Here is a 22192-nt window from a genome sequence, read left to right on the forward strand (position 1 = left end):
GTGGTCGCACAGCAGCTCTTTCTTTCTATTGAAATCAGTGACCTTAGAATGGAACTGTAATGAAATTCATCTAAAAATTCAGAAACAGCTGCCAGAGTGGCACTGCTGCTGTGGAATCCTACAGCAGCAGTACTGTATTTTGAAGATGTGATGCTGAGAATCTGAAGTGATGAGTAGCTATAAATTCTCTTTGCATGTAAATTCAGACAAACCCACTTATCATATATATTTTTTTATTATTATTTTTTAACTATGCTGATGTTACCATCAGTTTCATACCATTTCAAACCCTGACTGCTTTAATTTTAACTATTCTGGTTCTGGTCCTTACCAGCATCTTGACAGAAGTCAGGGTATAAAACTTRCACTAGCCATGGGCCAAATTTACTGATGCCATAAGCAGGAGAAAGCCCTTTGGCTTTGCTGGCTTTTTCTTTCACTCCTGTGAGAAAGAGAGTCCCAGCACAGAGCTTCTTGGTGCTTTTACAGTGAATCTCTTTCAATCCCAGTGCTGCTTTCTTTAAGTGCAATAGCATTAATCAGGATCATTACAGGCTTCAGAAGCCTTYGGGTTGTGTTTTATTCTGCTCTTTGTACTTCTGCAAAGTGAGCTGCCCGTGTGTATGTGTTTTTAATAAATAAACGTCTTGCATTTGAACTCCTAATCGGTTATGTACATTGGCAGGAGTTCAGCACGGCTGGAAAATCTCTCCTGCCCATAGCATTGGACATGCAGGACTCTTTCAAACAGGTCTCCTGCTGTATTAAATTCATACCRCTCTGTGTGCAGTGTGTGGACAGTAATGGTGAGTTACAGTGCCAGGAGACCCATCAGCAGCAATTAGTGGTTTTCTGATGGCTTCTAATTAGGGGCCAGCTCCTGCCAGGTGACAGGCACCTTTGCAGAGGTGCTCAGGGCTCCTGGTGCCTGCTGAAGAACACTACAGACACAGGGTCAGTCTGGTTTGGGCAGGATTTTTTCCTGCTGCAGAGCAGCTTCTGATGAGCACAAGTAATCATTCTGTACATTTTTTATGTGGTTTATAGAGAACTCGATCTCTTAGCAACATGTAGCATAAAACATCGGCTKGCTTATGGTACAGAAAGASGTTTTTCATCACTGAAAAGGAAAASACACGTTTCTCCACATGTATTTATAGCCTGTTCTCTGGGTCTTCTTGACTTTGAGGCTGTGTCTGTTTTTAGACCTGAAGGTAATGGCTGGCTKTGCTTAAAGGTCTTGTTATAAAATGTTGGATTCTCTTCTGCTTTAAAAATGGCTGATTAGCTTAATGTGTGAGTGCAATGAAACCTCACAGCATTTCRTGGCATGGGTGGGCWYTATGTTGSTTTCTTTGATGTCAGATCCTCCACWTAACCCTGAGAGGTCTCCTGAGCCTGGGGAGGTGTGTTGTCACCTCTGGTACCACCACATCAGGACATCCCAGCAGGAGCAGGGGCTGAAGGACCATCCCAGGCAGGCAGACCTGGTGCAGCCAGTGCCACCTTCTGTGGACAGCCCAAAGACCCAGCTCCTCTATCTCCTGTGGCAAAAATGAGCCTTGCTGATGGGGTGTGTGAGCCCCTGCTTGGGCATCAGGCATTGCTGTGGTCAGTAGTTAGAGGAGGAAAGGTCATAAACACGTTTTAACACAAAAGAAAAATATCATAGAACCAYAGGATAGATAGAGTTGGAAGGGASCTTAAAGGGATGTAGTCACTATAACTGATATTGTTTCRTATTTAGGGGAGTGTATCCATCCTGGACTGGCTCACTGACTGTTGCCACACTGCACATCACTGAGTAAAACCCTTGTGTCCTGGCCCCTTGCAGTGAAAAGTTACTTTCCTGGCTAAATTGTGTTGCTCAAGAGAGTTTCTCATCCTTATATAGTGGAGAGCTTGGAAAGCTGGTTCCAACAGCATCCTGAGTTTTAATCCAAYCCTGTTGATTTTAAGGTTTGGAAATACTGAATTCCATGTGAAGTGCTGCTCTGCTCACTYTCCTTTAAGCTTCCTCTCTGAAGGGCACTTTGGAAATGGGGCATCCCTTAGGGATGGGCAGCAGAAAAGAATAAGGAGCAACTTCAGCAGCTTCAAATCAGCCCATTTGGTGMAACCTTGTCACAAGCCACGATCTGCCTTTGCAGAAAGAGGCTTTCCAATACCTCTGTTCTCTACAGCTGTTTTTCCTGGCCCCGAAACAAAAACAAAACTCCCTTTTCACACACTGYGCTTCTGCCCCAGTGCTCCCTACCCCTCTCGTATCTGTTTGTTTGGGGCCCCCGCTGCGCAGCCCCAGCACCTTCAAAGAGCCCCCATAATCTCCAATTAAATCTGGCTGTGTCCTCGGAGGCGTCAGCTGGGGAAATTACACAATTAGGGTTGATTCTGCCTGCCACAGAATTTGGTGGCAGCTCCTAATTGCTAAATGAGCGCTTGGCTGTATTAATTATTCCAAGTATTGCTCTGGGTTTGTTTTTAATTGGTCATTCCAGTTGGATGGGTGGCCGGTGTCTTTGACGAACAAAACGGACCGTCAGGCTTAGTGTTTGATGATGGGAAAGGGCCGGTGATAATGTTTGCGGGTCCCTTTTCTTTTTTTTCACACCTGCACATGCAAAACCATTGCTGGCAATTAATTTAGAGAGAGCGAGTCTAGAAACTTTTCCTGTCTTTCATCCTTCCTCTTTTTCCCCCTGCTCCCAAAACGCTCTGGAGCTTTGCAAGCTTTGCTTGAAAAGAAGAGTTAGCAACATTTTCAGCCCCTTAAAAAGTGGTAATGAAAGGGAGGGCAGAGCAAACCAAAAGCAGGGATGTTTTGTTCGCTGCTCCTGCAAGTGAGAACAAAGGCGCTGTTTTCAATGTGGAGACGCTTTCTTCCAGTTCCAGTTTGACTTGAGAGCAATGCCCTGTTTGAGTCTTGGCACAKTAATCCAGGGGTGCAATCAAGCCCTGGATCTCACAGAAGAGCACCCAAATGAGGGAAAGCACTCAGGGAAGAAGCTGTGTYTGATTGCAGGAGGCAGGAGTGAATCCTGCCTTTGCTCCACATGGAGAATATCCCCCTCTGGAAGCTTTCCTGGGCTCCATCTTGCTCCTCTCTCATGTCTGATAGCAAAATTCCCCCTGGCTTCAGTGACAGCGTTTGCAGCCAGTGGGTTGATGGATGTCCTGTGAGATTCAAACTCATCTTTTGAGTGAGAGAATGTGATGAAAAGTTACCCTGCAGCCCACGCAGATGGTGTGGAAAGGGAAGAGCCCCAAAAAGCAGAAGGAACCTGGTCCTGCAGGGTCACCATGCGATCTGCTTACACTCCAGTGCCCAGATGAGTGCAAAAGTGCAAAACACAGTGAAATCAGATTTATTGTAGATATGTTGTTAAAGAACAAACAGAAGGTTATTTGCCTGCCCTCCTTAGTGGTGGCAAAAGGGGATTTTTTTCATCCATGCCTGTCCTTTCCCATACCTCTCCCCTGTTACCCTCTTGTGAAGTTCCCAGGAAATCAGGGTGCCTCTCCAAAAGGAAACCTTTGGCCAGAAAATAGCCCAGGCTTCAGAAACCAAGGACCAGACATTTCTGTGGTTTTTGGAGCCCCCTCCTTTTCAGCTTTTCCAACACCACCCCAAGCGTGATGGTGGTGTTGCATTCCCTCCCCTGCTGCTGCCTGGGGGTTTGCCCAGCCCTCCCTTGGTTTCTGCCCTTCCTCCATGCTATAGCACCATCATCCTTTTACCATCAAGACCTGCTCTTCCTTTAGCAGTTGCACACCATCTTCTAATGTTTTTTTGGTATATTCCCCATTTTTGTGCAGTTCTACCATTTGGAATAGTAGATGTCTCATTTATGMTAGCCATCTACTATCATAGCATGATGTCCCATTTTAGCCCACATTACCATGGAGAATTTCAGGCCTCCTGGATGTGCCGTGCATTCACAGCAGAGTTTGTAGCTGGGATTTTGCAGGACCATGGGAATTGCAGGGATTCCTCCTTTTGCCATGTTTGTGCCAGCCACGCTCCTGCTGGATCCGGTGCAATCCCGGCAAGAAAAGGGCCTTGAGCAGTTTCGTTGTTTGAAAAAGGAGGCGTGAGCGGGATGGGAGAGCACAGATCCCTCTGATACGTGGGGCTGGCTCCGATAGGAATCACAGCTTGTTGTGCAAGGCAGGCTGAGGGCAGATGCAAACCCTCTGTACTGGATTTCCCTCCCTGGGATGGTTACTGAGGCACCTACATCCAGCCATCCCACTGCAGAGGTGGGAAAGCAGATGGGACATGAGAGTGACATGCCCASCAAGGCCATCTCTAGAAAATGAGGRTCTTCCTGGATGGAKCTGCTGACATCCAGTTCCGAGGGGGCCTGGCAAGGAGAGGGGGCCATGAGGAGAGTATTGGCAGGTGCTGAATATCATTGGGAGTGTGGATTGCCTTGGCTGAGTTTTGTGACCTCTCCTGCAATATCCTTGGAGCTGGGAGCAGCAGGGAGCCTGTGTGGGGGACGCTGGGACTTGCACCAAGGTGGGATCAGTCTCTGATTTACCTGGAATTGCAGTGGATGGGTGTCATGGAGCCAAATCGTCAGGGCTGAGTGCACCGAGGAGTGATGGAGAAAGGGAGCAGCTCCTGTCCCCAAAGGRTGCMATGAGAGGGGAAACTTTGTACACCYTTGTCATTMGAGGGAAGGGGTTTACAGGGGTTCAGAGCAGCACTGAGATGGGCTGTGATGCTGGGTGGTGTTTGTGAGCATTGTCACCACTGTAGGAGTGGCCAGCAGCAATGCTTTCCCAGCAGCTTTGGTGGCCAGCGTGTTCCCCAAAGCACTTCTTTGAGGACCAGCAGCTTCCATTTGTCTTGGCCAGAAGCAAACCTGCCTCTGCAACTGCTGCTCCACATCTGTGAGTTTTTCCTACCCAAATGGAGGAGATGCCATTTACACTCCTTGCCCTCCTTCTTGCCATTTTACAGCCCAGGCACTGCCTGTCCCCATCTCCCTTGGTGTGGAGCACACATCTGGGGGGCTGGATGTGGCAGGGGAAACACAGCATGTGCAGCTCTGCAGTRTTTCTTTAAGCAGGAATGAAAGCTTGGGAGGCTTYTTTTWWAAAAAAAAACTTCTTCTTTCTTCCCAGTATAATGAGTTTGCCGCTGCTGCTGCCTTAATTTGGAGTTAATATGTAATGTTTGTAACACAGCCAAGGAACGTAGCTGTACTTGAGGCAGATTATAAAAAGTATCTCATGCTAACRCTGGTGTTTTAAAACTTATCCCTGTTCAAAGGTAACATGAATCTTTAAAACTAGAATCACTCGTACTTAGAGAACATAAACACGATAAACCAGTTTGGCACTGGCGCGCTTTTTTCTTTCCTTCCCTTAAGGAGGCTACACTACATTTGTACTCGCTGAGGAGGAACATTTTCCAGTGCACTCAGCTCATACTTTTTCTCTGCTCCCTTGCTGGCCCATCAACATTCTTTCACAGTTCTAACATCTTTCTGCTGTTTATGCTTCTTGGCTACTAATGTCCCAAAGGTAGGTCTGTATCTTTTTACACGCTGAGGCCAGATTCTCATCCTGATCTGGGATTGCTCCACTTGTTGATTTAAAAGCAGCCACTTTAGATTTATACTGGCATTACCGAGACAAGAACCTGGTCACGAACCTTTCATCACAAAACTGAAATACAAACACCCTGTCTATGTCTATGAGAGTCATTTAGCTGGAAAGCATTTCTGTGTCATTTATCTTAACTGCAGAAGGTAGCAATTTAACTGTCAATCTGCACATGCCAGAGACTCCTCAAATGCATCTGYTCACCAGCTGATATCCTCTGCAGCAGAAGGGACCTTTTCAGCCTGTTTTTTTCCTTTTCAGGTGTCCCCTTCTGGACCCGGCCAGATAAGATGGAGAAGAAGCTGCTGGCAGTTCCCGCCGCCAACACCGTTCGCTTCCGATGTCCAGCGGGTGGAAAYCCAACCCCTTCCATCTACTGGCTGAAAAACGGCAAGGAGTTCAAAGGGGAGCACAGGATTGGGGGCATTAAGGTAAGGTCTTGGATCTCAGTTTTTATTCTTTCTACCAGCTAGAAAATTTTATTGCACAGTGATTGGCATCAGTAGTTGTAAGAGCASTGTCCTGACTGTGTAGAAATGAAAGTGGTTCTTGCACTCTTAGGAATTGCTTGGCACCAAAGTGTTAAAAAGGACTGCTGTCCTTTGGGATCAAAGAGTCATTCCCTCTGAGTCTGTCTATAGTGGTCATTCAGGGAGTGGGTAAAAATGGGGCTGGGTTTGTGGTTGCATTTTGAACAGTGGTGAAAAAGCAGKAGCAGAAACTTCTGTCCTAATTTCTGGAGGTGAGCCCAGTGCATTGAGATGTGTTGGACCAAACCACAGCTACTCCCAGCTCTCAAAGAAAACCTATTCAGTGTCCTTTGAAGGTATAGGAAAGACCTCACCAAAGAGCTGGACCATCGTGCTGGTAGTCATTAACATTCTTGTGGTATAAATCACTGACCCTTGGTCAAGTGTTGGATTCCCTTGTAGCCAGAGTAATAGCATCTGCTCTTTGGCTGCTTTCTTCTCCCTGCTTCCTCTCTATCATGGGGTGTTCTGGAAAATGCTCTGGCTCGTGTCTATAGATGGAGCTCAGGGACACAAAACCCCACTGCAGTCAAATTATTTAATTAGCCAGAAGTTTCTGTGCTACTTTATATGATGAATTATGGCAGGATGTTAAAAGGAAAATCAGCTTTTCTCAGATTTTGTGGTTGTTTTTGTTAGTATTTTGTCCCCCTTGAGGTCACAGTCAGACTCTTTTTTTTTTTCTGGTTTTATTTGGGGACAATAAAATTGGTGCAGCTGATTGAACAAAATCATCACAGCAGGAAGGACTACTGAGCAGCAATTTTTGCCTGCACTCTGCCACCCCTGGCATATCCCCGGGCTCTGCTGCTAAGGAGGGAAGGTGACTTGTAGGAAGGCACCTTCATCAGCACCCAGAATAGCTTTGTGCTGATGCCTGCCACATCCGTAGTGTTTTGAAAGGGGACCGGGCATGCAAAGCATGCCATGCTCTAGAAACCAGAGAAGGATTCAAAACAGTCCTCCCTCCCCACAGTTYTGGGCTGTTTCTTTCCTGTTAGCTCAGACCTGTTCCTGAAAGAGCCTTTTGTGATGGCTTCAGTGAAGCCTTTAAAGCTCCTTCCTCAGCCCTGTCCCTGCTCCAGCCTGGATGAGGCTGAGAACACGCTCAGGTTTGGATCTTCTGAAAAGCCACGGAGGGAAAAGAAGTGGGGAAGCAGCTCCTATGGGTAAACTGCTCCTCAGCAGATGACATTGACAAAGCACCAGCATCTTTTACTGATTGCAGGCTCTAAGGATCATCATGAAGTGTTTCCAGGCTTGCGTGCGCCGTTCCAGCAGCTTTTTACTAAACTGTGTCACATCAGCTGCACTAAATTATGCCTGCAGAAAAAAAAAATCCTAAAGCTGAAAGCAATTCCCCTACCCACTTTCCAGTAGTTTTAATCTATCTCTGAGTTTAAATTGACATGTTTCATCTTCTGAAACACAGTAGTGAGTCTTTGGCATCACTGTGCTTTGTTTCTCTAGGGGCACCTTCCAGCAACAAGTSGATGTTTAAAAGAGCTATTGAAGGCAATGTCAGGACAATTAYAGGAAGATTGGCTTAAGCTCTCTATCTGTCTAGGTGTAGTTCTTTGTCCTGTTCTTGATATAAAGACATCTTTCTCTGTAATTTTCCTTCCTTTATWTGCTTGCTTTTGGTCACCAGCCACAGTTAGGTGTAAGTAGTCTAGTGTAAATCTCATCCAGTATAAATATACTGATAGCTATCAGTTGAGATTTGAACCAGAAAAGGAGATTGAAAAACCTGCTCGGTATCTCATGTATTTAAGATTTAAATTCCCTGTTACAACTTAACTTCATAACAGGATTAGGCAGCTTGAAAAGAATGGGCAAGATCCAGATCTGGCAGAGTTTGGTTGGCTTACTTCATCCCGAGATCTGGTCTTAACCCAGAAATCCTTGAGCTGGGAATGTTCTCATTTGCTTTCAGTGTGTGAAAGAGKTTAAATGTTGGTTGTGAGAAGTCTGTTGTCAGCAAGTGAAAGCTGACTGCTCTTGCACGTCTGCCCCTTGCACATGGCATTAGACCCGTGTGACTGCACGGTGGAAAGCCTGCAAGGGAGAAGGGTGAGTGTTGAAAACATGATGGGCAGGCTAACCTGGTTTTGTTACAGCTCATCCTTAACTGGTAAAGAAAAGAAATTCATATGACTTATCATATGAAATTTCCCAAAGAGCATTAATGGTTAAATCCGTGTTGGAATCTCTAATATCGTAAGCCTGTGTGTGTTAAATGACCCTAGAAGGGAAGATTGAGGGGGAGGGGAGATGGGGGATTATCCCTTCCCCAGACCGTTGCACTGACTTGCATACCAGTCTGGCAAACACGAGGTTCCAAGTGTGTCTGCAAATGTTTGTTTCACGAGGAGCCAAGAATGACAACACCAAATAAACCAGAGGGATTTCCAGTATCTCACMCACTTGATTAATGCCTGCACTATGTCACTTCATGTTTCTAGTGTTTTATCGAGTGCAGTGGCTATCCTAACTTGGAAACATCCCTTTTTTGTTATCTTTTTCCAAAAGTTTTCAAAACTAAGAGAGTCTTCCAGAGTTTTCAAACAAGTTCTGCCCCATAAGTCTGTGCCCCCAGGTTCTTCTCTGTTCAAAGTTCCCATCACAAACTTGACGAAGAGAAGTTCTTTGAAAGTGTCATAAAAGTGTCTTTGAAAGTGCATCCTCAGTAAAAACACCTAATTTGGACTTGGTTTTAGAATATAGGTCAGACTAGGGAGTCATCCATGTGTCTGGAACCTCGTYTCCTTGGAGTAGCTCCTGGAGGTTCCAGTTGCAAACATTTTGCAATGCTGAAAAGTGGATCAAAAGAAGCTTTTAGACACAACTATGAGACAAGCCAGTATGGAAATGAGCCACCGAGCAGCCACAAATTTGCATTGAAACTTCCGTGACAGTCTGGTGTGTTCAGCTGKGGGCTCGGGGTCCAGGCTCTCTGTTCTCACAGCTTCTCTTGCTCTGTCATTGCCACACGGTTTCAGAGATGCAGCAAGGGGGATGGTGCTGTACAGAGTGAATAATGTTGGTTCTGTGCTGAGTTCTTCCACCKGTGCTGTCCTGGGTGGGCAGAGGTGCAGGCAGAGCTGACCAGACATCTGCCACAGCTGAGATATCTGTTCAAAATTTTGGCCACAACCCTCCTGTTACCCATACTCTGAAATGAAAGGAAATGCTGTATTCAGTGGTCTCAATGTGGGGCACTCAGAAGTGCTGTTTTCAGGCCTGCAGAGGTCTACATACAAATCGTTAAAATGGCTTTGTTTGCTTATCTTGCAACTAAGATGTCTAGTCCTATGGTTTTAAACCTCTTTGCAGAGTTCTGGCTTTGATTGGAACTTGGCCCTTTTAAGGAAAGCATGTGGATGCAATTTATGTGTATCAAAAGAGGTTAAATGACTTCATATTTGAGTTCACCTGCTGCAGCAAGAAATCTCCAGGAGCAATTACACCCTTGTTTTTTCCATCAGCCCTTGACATTCTATARTGCAGCATTATTGTAAATCTCCAGCTTCTGTGTCCTTGGGGTCACCTTCAAAATGTTTAATATCGTTAAATGTTCTGCTTTGGGCAGCAGAAGGCAGCAAATTAATATCCAGAGATTTGGAGAGCTTTCATATGCTATGTACCCTGAAGTCATCGTTGTTACTGTTGGTTGCTTTCTATATTAATTCAAGATTTGCTTTCCATATCCGTTATTTCCTTTATAATCATTAGAARCAAACGTTCTAGCTGAGCTCACAGGGCAGCAGGTCAGGGTGGAGACWTGGGTTGTGCTTTCCCTCCTGCTACTGAGCCACCATCAGCCCTGGACATGAGCCACRTCCAGAAAACCAACCAATATAAACCTCACTGCCAAAACAGAAGGGCTGATCAAGCATCCTAAGGAGCAGATTTAAGGCTGGGCATGTTTTCTCCTGTTTTTCAAGGGAATTTAGGGGACTAACTCARTTGGAGCAACCTGTTTCTGTTCAGACAGGAGCCATAAACTATCACCTCCATAGCGCACATTTTAAATTATAGATCAGATTTATCTTATGTGATGCTTTCTGAAGTTGTTGTTCTACTGAGAGGTGCCACATTCAGTTGTCAGCTGGCTTTGCTGCTGTGATTATTGTGGAAACATACAGAGGTCTCCATTGAAATCCCAGTGTGTTACGCTGTGGTGCATCATTTTTGCATTTTCTCATTAAGACTTTAATGACCTTGTAACAGTTTCTTGTGATGTTCAGGTGTGCTCTGGGGTCCATTCACACTGGCCAAGTGTGTGGAAGCTCGCTGGTTGTTCACTGGTGATGATGGTGCTTGACCACAGCTTGCTTTCTTCCTCTAGCTGCGGCACCAGCAGTGGAGCCTGGTGATGGAGAGCGTTGTGCCGTCGGACCGAGGGAATTACACCTGCGTGGTGGAGAACAARTACGGCAACATCAGGCACACGTACCAGCTGGATGTGCTAGGTGAGATTTCACTGCTTCCCCTCAGCAGCTGATCTGTTCTGAGGCCAAATAGCTGCGTGGATGTGAGAGACAGGAGCTTGGTTTCTTCCCCAAAGCTTTGGATCACATGTCTTCTAAAACTAGCAGCAAACTTCTTTTGGGCCAACGACTCAGGCTCTCATCTGTGATCAGTGAATTACCCAGTGGGTCTGCAGAGGGGCCAGAGGAGGAATGGCAGGGCTGAAATGCCTCTTCCCTTCCCAGGGGGTTCTTCCCTGTTTGGCTTGAGAAGCACTGGGTAGAGCAGTGCTCAGGGGTTACAGAACCTAGTTTGTACCCTTTCCCCTGAAAAGACAGAAGATGAACGTTTCAGAGGAAAAAAAAAAGACAGGTAAATTGAGATTTCTCCTGTTTTCTGTTTTTCAGAAAGGTCACCCCACCGGCCAATCCTGCAGGCAGGGCTCCCTGCCAACCAGACCGTGGTGGTGGGGAGCAATGTGGAGTTTCACTGCAAGGTCTACAGCGATGCCCAGCCTCACATCCAGTGGCTGAAACACGTGGAGGTCAATGGCAGCAAATACGGACCCGACGGGACCCCGTATGTCACGGTGCTCAAGGTTGGTACACGCTCCTTCTTCTCACCCTCAGGGCAGTCCTTCTGTAAGCCTGCCCAGTGGAATACTCTGTTTTTTGGAGGGGATACAGCAAAAATGTCTTGAAATCAATGTTCCAAACTCTTCTGTTTGCCAGAGATAACACTACTACTGTGGTGGCACAGATAAGCAAAGAAGTCGTAAAAGCTGAGGCAGTTGTGAGAAATGCAGCATAATAAAAGAGCTGTCAGATTGCATTTGACCTAAAATTGTAAAAATACTTTTTTACAGCTTAAATAGAGGTATTTTCAGGGTTTATTAAAATAAAAGTCTCCCAACTATAACACATTTTTCCTTCTCCAAGTAACCACTTTGCAGTGTACGCATACCAAATAATGCTGAGCTACCAGCCCCAGAGAGGCAGCAAAATCTTGCTCCAGACACTAAATTTGTGAMCATTGCTATTATCAATGGTCAGGAAAGCTTTTTTTCTTTTTGTTTAATTGAGCAAAAACTACATAGTAAGAYTTTATTTTGCTAAAATACTTTCTTGAAAGGGAACTTTCTGATTACAGCCTGAACAAAGTCATAGGGTTTGGCTCCCCACAATCAGTGTAAATATAAAAAGTAGGGAATAGGGAGTGAAAAGCACATTGGATTTCTAAAATCCTTCAAAAAAATAGTTAAAGGCATCATGTGATGGTGTTTATTAAAATATATAGGGCCAAAAGGAGTTTTTCTGGCTGTGYAGTTAGTGCTGAAAGCAAATTTTGTCTCTGCAGCTTCAGGCTGGGGCTGTCATGTGTGTGGATATTCCCTGTGCACATCCTGCTGCACACACCCTGCTTCTCTTTGTATGAAGTATTAAAAAAAAAAAAATCAACCACTTATTAGACGGTATCTACAAAACTGTAACGCAGCCAAATAAATCATAATAAAAGCCAGAGACCCTGGAAATAATTACACAGATTGAAATAACAGATTGGTTGGAAGAAATGGTTGGAGACAGTTCTCCAGGACTGGCAACATGTGCTCCTCTCGAGTCGAGAAAACTTTTTATTTCTCGCCACCTCTCCAAATGTGTTTGAATTATGCATATTTGAATTTCCCCCTGGTTTCACAGCCCAGTACCAGGCTCTGAATAGCTGGTTGTGTCACATGCCATCTCGTATAGTCTCGGAGCTCTGTGTGTGGTCCCCGTGGGATAAAGTGCTACCTTTTGGGAGTCTGCAGAGCCGCTGCGAACAGTGCCTTGTGTCACAAGCACAAGCCCCCATTTTGCCGTGGCAAAGAACATATAAATAGTCCGTATAAATAGTGTTTTAAAATTAAGTTGGAGCGGCAGCAGGGTGGGTAGGTAATTAGAATTGCCAAATACCTTCTCTTCTGTGGACAGCAAAGGCCCCGCATTCCTCGAAGGGGAGCACAGGCAGGCGTTTGAAAGCACAAGTTTTGTTTGGTTTTATGTTTTTTGCTGAATAGGACCAGCACACGTCTATTTACTACTTCTGGTTAATCAGGAATGCTTTGAATTGTATTAATGCCGCCATCGCCGCTGGGGCACGGAGCATTTCCATTTTGGGATGCATCTTTTGTGTGCCAGTACTGGGCCTCCACAGAGCTCTGTCAGGCTCAGATTTGCAGGGATTTTTTTTTTTATCATTATTTTTTTTCATGTGGTGTTCTTGTTTTTTTATAAATAAAGGTCTGCTAAAATAATATTACTGTCACCTCAGGGTCAGTCCATTGGCTTTACAGACTTGTTCCCCTCATGTTGTGCCRTGCTCCTGCCTTGTCCCAGCATCCTGGCCAGAGCAGGGTGCTGTTAACAGACCCCCCTGCCCACAGAATAGGCTCTCTCCTGCCCCATGCTGTGCTGCCTGCAGGGAGATAAGGCTTTTTTTTTTATCAGCCTGCCCTTCCCTCCTGYTTTCAGGAGATTTTGTGGAGCGTAGGAGCTGCTGTGGGGCAGTTTAAGTATGGGAATATCCCAGTCTCCATCGCAGCAAGGGAGACAGAGGGGTACCCAGCACGTGAAATTACCTCCCACATCTAAAAGGAGGGTGTCAAACCCCACCCAAGTCCAGATGGATAAGTTGAATGCTCTACTTTCAACCCATTTTTTAAGCAGCCTGACAAAACCAAGCCATCACCTGCATCARTTCCTGAAAGCCTGGGCTAATTTGTGATCAAAGAAAACCCCTTTTTCTTTGCAGAAGAGCACTAAATGCATTCCAGTTACAGAGGGGGGCTGGCAACACTGTGCCCAAGCTTTGTCAAAGGCTAAATTGTACATTCTGCTTTGAAACATGCCCGGTTTAATTATAAACAAGGCAGCAACAGCAGGCAAGCACGTTTCCCCACTAGTCAGGGCACACAGGCTTGCACGTAAGCCTTAGAGATGAGATCAGGTCAAAACTGGTGGTGTTTGTCAGCAGACATGGACACTGGGGCTCCTCTCTGGTGCCTCCTGTGCATTCAGTTCCTAATAACCTATCAGAGCTGGCTGCCCCGATGATTTTAATGAGCTGCAAGTCATATTGGCAGGACCAGGCTTGGAAATGGAAGGCATCAAGGCTGGGCTGCAGAGTGTAAGACCAGAGAAGAGGGTTTGTTTTATTTTCATTTCCACAACTGAAGCTTCTTCTGAGGCCACTTAAAACAGTTGTGCATTTTCAGCCAAAATAAAAACAACTGTTTAGTGTTTAGGGGGAAAAAAACTATGTGCTGTTGTGGCAGCATAGAAGAAGAGAAATAAACCCCGTGCTTAGAAGTCTGAAGTTTGTTTGATTTATATACACCACTTTATTTAGTAAAGAAGAGGCTCCTATAAGCAGTGGAAAAAATTACAGCTAATTTCTGAAAGGCAAAGTCAGCAGCGAGTTTCAGACCGCCACTGCTTATATTTTGTTTCCAAATTCTATTTTGGAATCTGATAATTGAAACAGTATTTGCTGAGCCGGGTTGCAAACCCAAATCTCTGCTTAAGCCCTTTCTCTGGTGCTCCTGTCTGCAGAGTTATTAAGAAACCATAGGGCCTTTGACTGCTGTCAGATGGAGAAGGGGCAAACTGGTCTGTTAAAAAAAAAAAAAAAAAATCAACAAAAAAACATATGTGTGAAGGGAAGGGAGCTCACCTGCACATGGTTTGGGGGCCAAGGGCAGCTCCTCCTCATCACCCAGGTCCTGGGTTAGGTTGTGACCACAGGGTGAGCTGGGGATGTCGCCACAGCAGTCAATCCTAGCTGATGTAGGTGCGATGGAGCTATTGTTTGGTTTACTGAAGTTCAGGTTTCTGTCTATTCCTGCAGTCTTGGATCAGTAAAAACGCTGAAGCCGATGCTAACCTAAATCTGTTCAATGTGACAGAACAAGATGAAGGAGAATATCTGTGTAGAGCCAACAATTTCGTAGGCATAGCCGAAAAGCCATTTTGGCTCCACATTCGCAAACCAAAACCAGGTAAACCACAGACTCTGTCCCAAGGCCCTGGCAACTGCAAGAATGAGCTATAACATTTTTAAGAATCTAGTGATTAAAATTACTATTCATTTTGTATTATACCCTGTCAACTGACGCTGAATGGCTTTATCTTATTTTCTTGCTAATTTTTTTTTTAACAAGACTGTAACGCCTATACAGCAATTGCCATGGAAAAATTCCCACAATAAAATGACTGTCAGATTTTKCTATCAACTCCTCATACTTTTACTCCTTTCCCTTCCTTACAATTGAGTGCTGATAACAGAATTGCATGTTAATGACCTGTGACGTTCAAAGCTCTGGAAAACCAAACTGTTTTGAACTTTTCACCTATAAAACTGATTTAATCARTTCTGTCCCTTGGAGAAGTAATGGAGAAACAAATACCACCATTGGCTCATGTAAGCAAACATGGTAACAGAGAGAAGAAACAATCTCATGGGCTCTGGGGTTTGATTCCAGCCTAGAGGGTTTGGCTGCTGTGTTGTCCAGTGCCAGTGCAGGAAAGTTCCTTACACCCTCTGGTTATCACCCAGATTTCTACTGCGGTGCCAAGGTCTGTGTAATCAATATATGGCTTTGAGATGCCCACTGAAGAAATTCTAAAAAATTCTAGAATTCTATATTTTTCAATGAACTCATGAACCATAATGTTTGTATATTCCTCTGATCAGCACTTGAATCTTTCCCCACTACATCTCCCCTCCTTTCCCCTCTCTTTCTGTCTTTCCTCTCCTCATTCCCCATCTTTCTTCCCCCACTCCTGTACTCACCTCACTAACCCAAAGTCAGTCATATTGTGGGGGCAATTTTTCATTTGGATGCTTTTGCTTGCATGCTTCTTTAGTGGGACAGAGTAAGAACCTGGTGAAGGGAACTTTTTTTTTTTTTTTTTGCTTTTGACTACAGGTTGCAAAGGGGAATGAATAAATAAATGTGGAAGATGGGCCATTGGAAAATAAATAAAAAAAGATCCACCTTAATCTGCTTTTGAAATTTGCCTGTGGTGTCCTCACACTTGCTGGGAATGTGGCTTATTCTCTGTTTTCCCTCTTTCTATATGTGTGTGTTTTTTTTCCCCGTAGACGGCAGGTGTTAACACAACGGATAAGGAGCTAGAGATTCTGTACTTGCGAAATGTTACTTTTGAGGATGCTGGGGAATATACTTGTCTCGCAGGGAATTCTATTGGGTTCTCACATCACTCTGCTTGGCTGACGGTGCTACCAGGTATTTCCTTCTGTGCTGGCCTCTCCTTCCCTCTCCAGGATGCCTCRATGTTTTGCTTTAGAAATGCCAAGTTCCCGCAGACGCCCCTTGGTTGGAAGAGGGGTGTTTTCCAGGGAGGGCTTTTCTCTGGGATTTGCTGCAGACCCCTGGTGCATACTTGCAGCTGACTCTTTCTGCATTTCGTCTCAAAGTTTAAATGATTGCAGTAATGATATAAAATACACAGTATCTTCTTTTTAATCTAAATAACAYTGAAGTATTCACAGCCTTTGTTAGGACTGTTAAGTGCCAAAATAAGGAGCTTTGTCTTCCTGCACTGACAGTGGGAGAAGAAAACCTCCCCATAAGATGATCCAGGGCACCTAAATTGGACATGAACTGTGGATCATCTTATGAAAGATCCTTTCTGTCTGACCTCATATCTTAACCTAAAATTAGATGCATAAGTGTCTGGTGTGAGTACACCCTTCCCTGCCTGTGGCATTATTTCCACTTCACGGATGAGCAGGCTGAGATAGCGATCTCAAACAGAAGGTCAAGGAGAGTCATCTGCAGGCAGAGCACAGGAGTCCTGGCTCCCAGGGGCATTGCATGCTGCCTGCTCCAGCTGGGATCGATGAAAGCTGCAGTGGGCTTGAAACCCGAGGCCAGAGTGACCTCAATTTTGTGGCCCTTTCATGTGCAAAGCTCTTATTGACAATGGAGCCAGCACAGAATGTGCAGCAGAGAGATCTGCTCTGCAAAAGGGGGACAGAGGCTGTGCTGCCCCTTCACCTGCAGAATCTGCCTCTGGCTACAAGGCAGGCTCGAGCATGGCCCAGGKATGTGCCAGCAATATTCATATTGGATCTCACGTGTGCTGTGCCTTGCAGAGAGTGCAGAAGCAAACCTCGAGTATGTTCCATGCACCCTTACCAAAAAGGCACCCAAAATCCTAAAGARCCCACTTTGACTCACCCACTTTTGGGTCCATCTCACAACACATCCATCTCAGGATGTGTTTAGGAACCGGAAACTTTGGCATTTCTAATCTTGACTTTATCTSTGCGGGTGATTTGGATGTAATGGCTTTTACTGGGGCTTAAGAAGGTCTCTTCCACAGCCCTGCTGCCGGTGGGATCTGCTGATCTTTCCTGTTTATTTGCCAGCTCTGTAATAGCTGATCTGATCTTGTTTCTCCCTCTGACATCCACTGGATGAGAAAACATTTCCTTTGGTTAGAAGACTGATGTCTCTGTTATTTTCAGAATATCACGATATTGTCTTGTCTGACTCATGCTCAACTTTTACAATTCATGAATTCACACCTTTTATTGAAGCAAAAAATAAGCAGGAGAAAACCCACCAGAAATCCAAAAGAAGAACTTTATTTTGAAGTCAGATGCAGTGAAGGACAGCCTCCTGTGCAGCAGCAGGTCTCCACAGAGGATACAGCCCACCCAGTGTCACCAACAGCCCTTTCTCCTTGCTCTCCTGGGCACAACCACCAAAAACCCGACCCAGAGCCAGCTGCTGCCAGGGAAAGGCTCCTGCTGCTCGCTGGAGGAACTGCTCCATTAGTGAGCTGACCACACCAGCATGACTTCTTTATAAAGCTTCCCACTGCTGACTGTTCCTCTGATGCCAGCACACCTTTGGGGGACAGAAAATCAGTCCCACCATGGCTCCTTCCTCTGGTCTGCGTGCCTGTCCTGAAAGGAACAAGGGGGAGAACACAGCTGACCTTTGCTGGTCTCTGAAAAGTCTTACAAGCAGGAAGACACTGCTGATGGACTCATTCCATCACCCTCCTGGCTCTCTCAGCTCTCTGGGCCACATCTTCCGACCTCTTCCCAGCAGAACTAAGTTTTCATGAAATAATTAAGCAGATTTTTCTCCTGAGATTTTTTCCCTGTGTGATGCCTTACTGCTGGGTGCCGTTCAAGCCCCTTGGTCCCTCAGGGCAGGCACTGGTTCGGTGGAAATCTTTGCTGTAGAATCTGAATCKGCAAAGTGCAGCAAACCCCAGTCCTGCACATTCAAGGCATCCAGCCACGTTGTGTGGATGTGTGGAAAAAGCAGGATCTGGGTCAGAGGGACAGCACAGATGTGTGAAGAGGCCTTCAGCCTAGAGCAGTGGTTTTCAATCTGTGGGCTGAAGATTCTTAAAAACTCAAGGGCTGCATCAAAGAGGGGGGCAGTAAAATTACCCCAAAAAGGGCAAACTGATCTAATGTTTTAGCTACAGCTGCAGGCAGAAAACCACTGGCCTGGGAGAGTCCCCTCACTGAAGTCACTGAGCAAATTGGYGTAGGTGAACAAATCCTCCCCAAATTCTCTGTGCTGTGTGTGTGTGGTTGTGTGTGGGCTGCCTGCCCTGTCCTGACTGCCATCTCTTGTCACCCTGCAGCCGAGGAGCTCATGGAGATGGATGATTCGGGCTCAGTGTACACTGGCATTCTCAGTTATGGCACTGGCTTTTTCTTCCTTCTCCTGCTGCTGGTCTTGGTGATTGTCTGGAGGATGAAAATGCCAAACAAAAAGGCCATGAACACCCCCACTGTACAAAAAGTCTCCAAATTCCCACTCAAGAGACAGGTAACAGAAAGTAGATACAAGATTCCTATTCCCCCTATGGTATCCCTCTTTTTTTTTCCTTTTTTCTTTTTTTTTCCTCTCCACTTTGAAATTCTGTCTCTAGGTGAGAAGCTCCACCAGAAAAACATTACCCAAGAGGGACATAATTTGGCTGCAGCCTAGAAGTGTAACCCCTTTTCATTTATTTCTCTGCCAGTGGAGCTTTGGCAGAGGTGGCAGTGGTTCTGGTCTGTGAGCAGCCCCCATTGCTGTTGGCCTTGCCCAGGAGGGGCTGGCAGTGCAGCTGTGGTGCCACAGAAAGCACATCTGGCAGGGGAACAGCCCAGTCCAGGCTCCTCAAGGATTTGGGGAGAAGGAGCACTGGTTGTGCTCATTCCTGCTTTCACAGAGGTCACTGGTGAGCCCAAAGCTGTTCTCGTGGAGGTGGCAGAGGATCCTCTGTGCAGTTAGAGATGTTCAGGAAACTGCAGAGGAGCAGGAGCAAAAGGCACCGTGTGAAACCCCATAGTGAGGGGTACAGATTTCAGGCTTTGGCTGTGAGCTCGTGGTGGGCATTGATGGTGCCAGGACGAGAGAATGGCCTGTAGGGGCTGTGGAAAATGCAGCAGAACAACTGAATGGATTATACCTCCTGATGCTGGAGGGCACTGCCTGGCTCCCTCCTTTCCACCTGCTGAACACCTGTGGGTGCCCAAATCAGTGCATTTCTGCACGAGTGGGGGCGTTTCCCAGTTAGAAATTCCAGAAATCTGTCCACGGGCAAAGAGAGCTCAGACCTCCTCAGCGATCCATCTCGGGCACTGCCTGCCCTGGGATACAGTTGGCAATAACACTTCATTTGCTCTACCCAAGCAGGTGTCGCTGGAGTCCAACTCTTCCATGAATTCCAACACGCCCCTGGTCCGGATCACGCGCCTCTCCTCCAGCGACGGCCCCATGCTGGCCAATGTTTCCGAGCTGGAGCTGCCTCCGGATCCCAAGTGGGAATTGACACGTTCTCGGTCAGTCAAACCCACAAATCGGGACCTTTGTGGCTGCTGAGAGTGTCCCCACAGCAGGACACCCTAACACATGTGTTTGTTCCTCCCTCCAGCCTGACCCTGGGGAAGCCTCTTGGCGAGGGGTGTTTTGGCCAAGTGGTGATGGCAGAAGCGATTGGGATTGACAAGGACAAGCCAAACAAGGCCATCACTGTTGCTGTCAAGATGTTAAAAGGTATGGGAGTCCACAGAGGACAGAACAGCCTGTTGTGCTGGGATTTCCTCTCTTTGCCTCTCTTTTAAGTCTTTTACACAAATGAGACACAATAGAAGAAAGCAAAAACAGCCTCTCCTCCCCTTTGCCCACATAGCCCGGGGGCAAGGGCTGTCCTTGGAGAGCAGGCAAAAGTGCAAATCCCATCAGGAAGAGGACTGGGAATTAACCCAGTYCTCTGCCAAGGGGTAATAACATTCCTGACAAAGAAGGGGAACCCCCTTCCCTTCTAGCCAGCTCCTTGAATCAGCCCACTCCTTACTTCTCCTATAACCAGAGGTGCCTGTTCTACCAAAAGTTTGTGCAGCAACCTCAGAGGGAGTTCGCAGGATTTCGGCTGACAGACTCCTTGAGGAGCTTTTTCACTGGGGAAATCTGATCCCAGACTCCTGAGAGGTTAAAGGGACYCCAGAAATGGGGGAATCGCTGGGCACCAGTAGAGAAGTCTCCATTCCTCATCCTGCCCCCAGACACAGTAACCATGGACTGCTGAGGAGTTCAGCTGCAGCAAGCAGGGCAGTGAGCAACCTGGGCTTGAGGTTACATGGGGGAATGTTGTGGAAAAAAAGTAGTATTTCTTATCAGCAAAGGGTTTGTTTCAGTTACATTTCCTTTAGTCCTTTCTGAAGCTGGTTTTGGAAGTAGGAGCACTTCATCTTTCCAAACCAAAACATTCCTTTGGGGAGGTTTTCCCCTATTTTTCTACTTTTGTAGATAGGTTTTTCTATTTTCGTAGAAAAATTACAACTTTTCATGTTAAAAATACATTCCCTCCCAGCTSTCATCTTCCACCATCGTTAACTCTTGTCCCCTGGAGATGAGGGAGGGAACCTATCAGAAAAGCAGGTACCAGGTACCAAAACCTGTTGGTTTTTTTTTTTTAATATTTGTGAGGTTGAAACAGAAGATGAAAGGTAATATTGATTTCCATATGAACATTGACCTCCACTTAATTACTTTTTTGTCTTTTTTCATTGCCATGGTAGTAGCTTTTGTTTTTATTTTGATTCTTCTTCCCAAAGTAGAATGAAGCCAAATACATCCATATTYTGAGCGTTGTTTCCCCATCAAAGCTCCACATGGCTGCACAGCAGTTGTAACTATTTACCTAAATGCTTACTTTCTTCCTGACCTTTTTATGCTTTCCTCTTCTACCTTCTCYAGATGATGCCACAGACAAGGACCTTTCCGACCTGGTCTCTGAGATGGAAATGATGAAAATGATTGGGAAGCATAAAAACATTATTAACCTCCTCGGTGCCTGCACGCAGGACGGTAGGTAGCASTGCTCACAGGGTCGTGGCAGGCTCAGATTAGGCTGTCCCTTGTTGTGATCACTCACTGGTTGCCCAGAATATCCCAGATGATRTTTTGGTGGTCAGCTCTTCCTCCTCTGGATGCTGATGTGCTCTTCCTTGCAGGACCACTCTAYGTGTTGGTGGAATACGCGTCGAAGGGGAACTTGCGGGAATACCTCAGGGCACGTCGCCCACCTGGCATGGACTATTCCTTTGACACCTGCAAGCTGCCCGAGGAGCAGCTGACGTTTAAGGACCTGGTTTCCTGYGCCTACCAGGTGGCACGGGGCATGGAGTACTTGGCATCTCAGAAGGTGAGTTGGGGAAACCTCCTTTGGCAGCGGCATCGGTCAAAGCCACGTRTTCAAAGGCAGGGAATGCTGTGTGTGGGACAACCTCAGGCAAAACATTGCAGGCTTCCCCCTTTAGAGGCCAAATTTTGCTGTGTGAAGTACCTTGGGTTTTTTTGCTGAAGGCTTCATCCATATGCAAGGTCCCTCTATGGTAGCTGCATTCCTGAACCGTGCAGCTGTCATCTGCAGGACCATTAGCACCCCAAAAATGCCTGTAAATGCACAAGATCATTCTGTGAGTATGCACTGGGGATACTTTAATTTGAGGATTTTTCCTCCTCAAACACTCCTCTTCCTGGGGGAAGCAGTGCAGAAAAGCAGCTGCACATCCCAGTAAGGGCTCACAGAAGAGGGGAGTTGTCTTTCTCGCCCCGTTAGGAGAGAACAGGCGCGTGCGTGGCCGCGTCAGCTCCGAGGTGGCCGGTGAGGTGTCGCCAGGAGGTGGTTCCCACTGAGCAGGCACGCTGGGGAGCTGACAGAGAGCCAGGAGCAGAGCAGTGCCCGCAGCTTTATGAGCCTGGGAGTCAATGAAACRGCAGCTCATAAACCCCGCGGTGCCTCTGGCTCCAGCGCGAGCGGCTAACGAGCCCTGATTTATTGACTCGCTCACCTTTCGCAGTGCATTCATCGCGACTTGGCGGCCAGGAACGTGTTAGTCACTGAAGATAATGTGATGAAAATAGCTGATTTTGGCCTCGCTAGAGACGTTCACAACATTGACTATTACAAGAAAACCACCAATGTAAGTACAGAGCTGCCAAGCACACGCAGTTCTCCTTCTGGCAGGGAACTCAGTCGTCCCTG

General features: G+C 46.3%; 1 protein-coding gene across 1 annotated transcript in view; it reads left to right on the plus strand.

Moving 5' to 3' along the window:
• Positions 1–22192, plus strand: part of FGFR3 (fibroblast growth factor receptor 3) — a 55679-nt gene that overhangs the window by 26857 nt on the left and 6630 nt on the right. Inside the window, exons 5-14 of the mRNA XM_057374053.1 lie at positions 5878–6047; positions 10498–10621; positions 11027–11217; positions 15762–15906; positions 18296–18483; positions 19339–19484; positions 19577–19698; positions 20902–21012; positions 21159–21349; positions 22008–22130. Coding sequence (XP_057230036.1) covers positions 5878–6047; positions 10498–10621; positions 11027–11217; positions 15762–15906; positions 18296–18483; positions 19339–19484; positions 19577–19698; positions 20902–21012; positions 21159–21349; positions 22008–22130 — 1511 coding nt within the window. The remainder of the gene's footprint in view (positions 1–5877; positions 6048–10497; positions 10622–11026; positions 11218–15761; positions 15907–18295; positions 18484–19338; positions 19485–19576; positions 19699–20901; positions 21013–21158; positions 21350–22007; positions 22131–22192) is intronic.

The sequence above is a fragment of the Malurus melanocephalus genome, unplaced genomic scaffold (genome assembly GCF_030028575.1).
Source record: "Malurus melanocephalus ecotype Western Australia unplaced genomic scaffold, MMel_1.1 scaffold_214, whole genome shotgun sequence".
Classification (NCBI taxonomy): Eukaryota; Metazoa; Chordata; class Aves; order Passeriformes; family Maluridae; genus Malurus; species Malurus melanocephalus.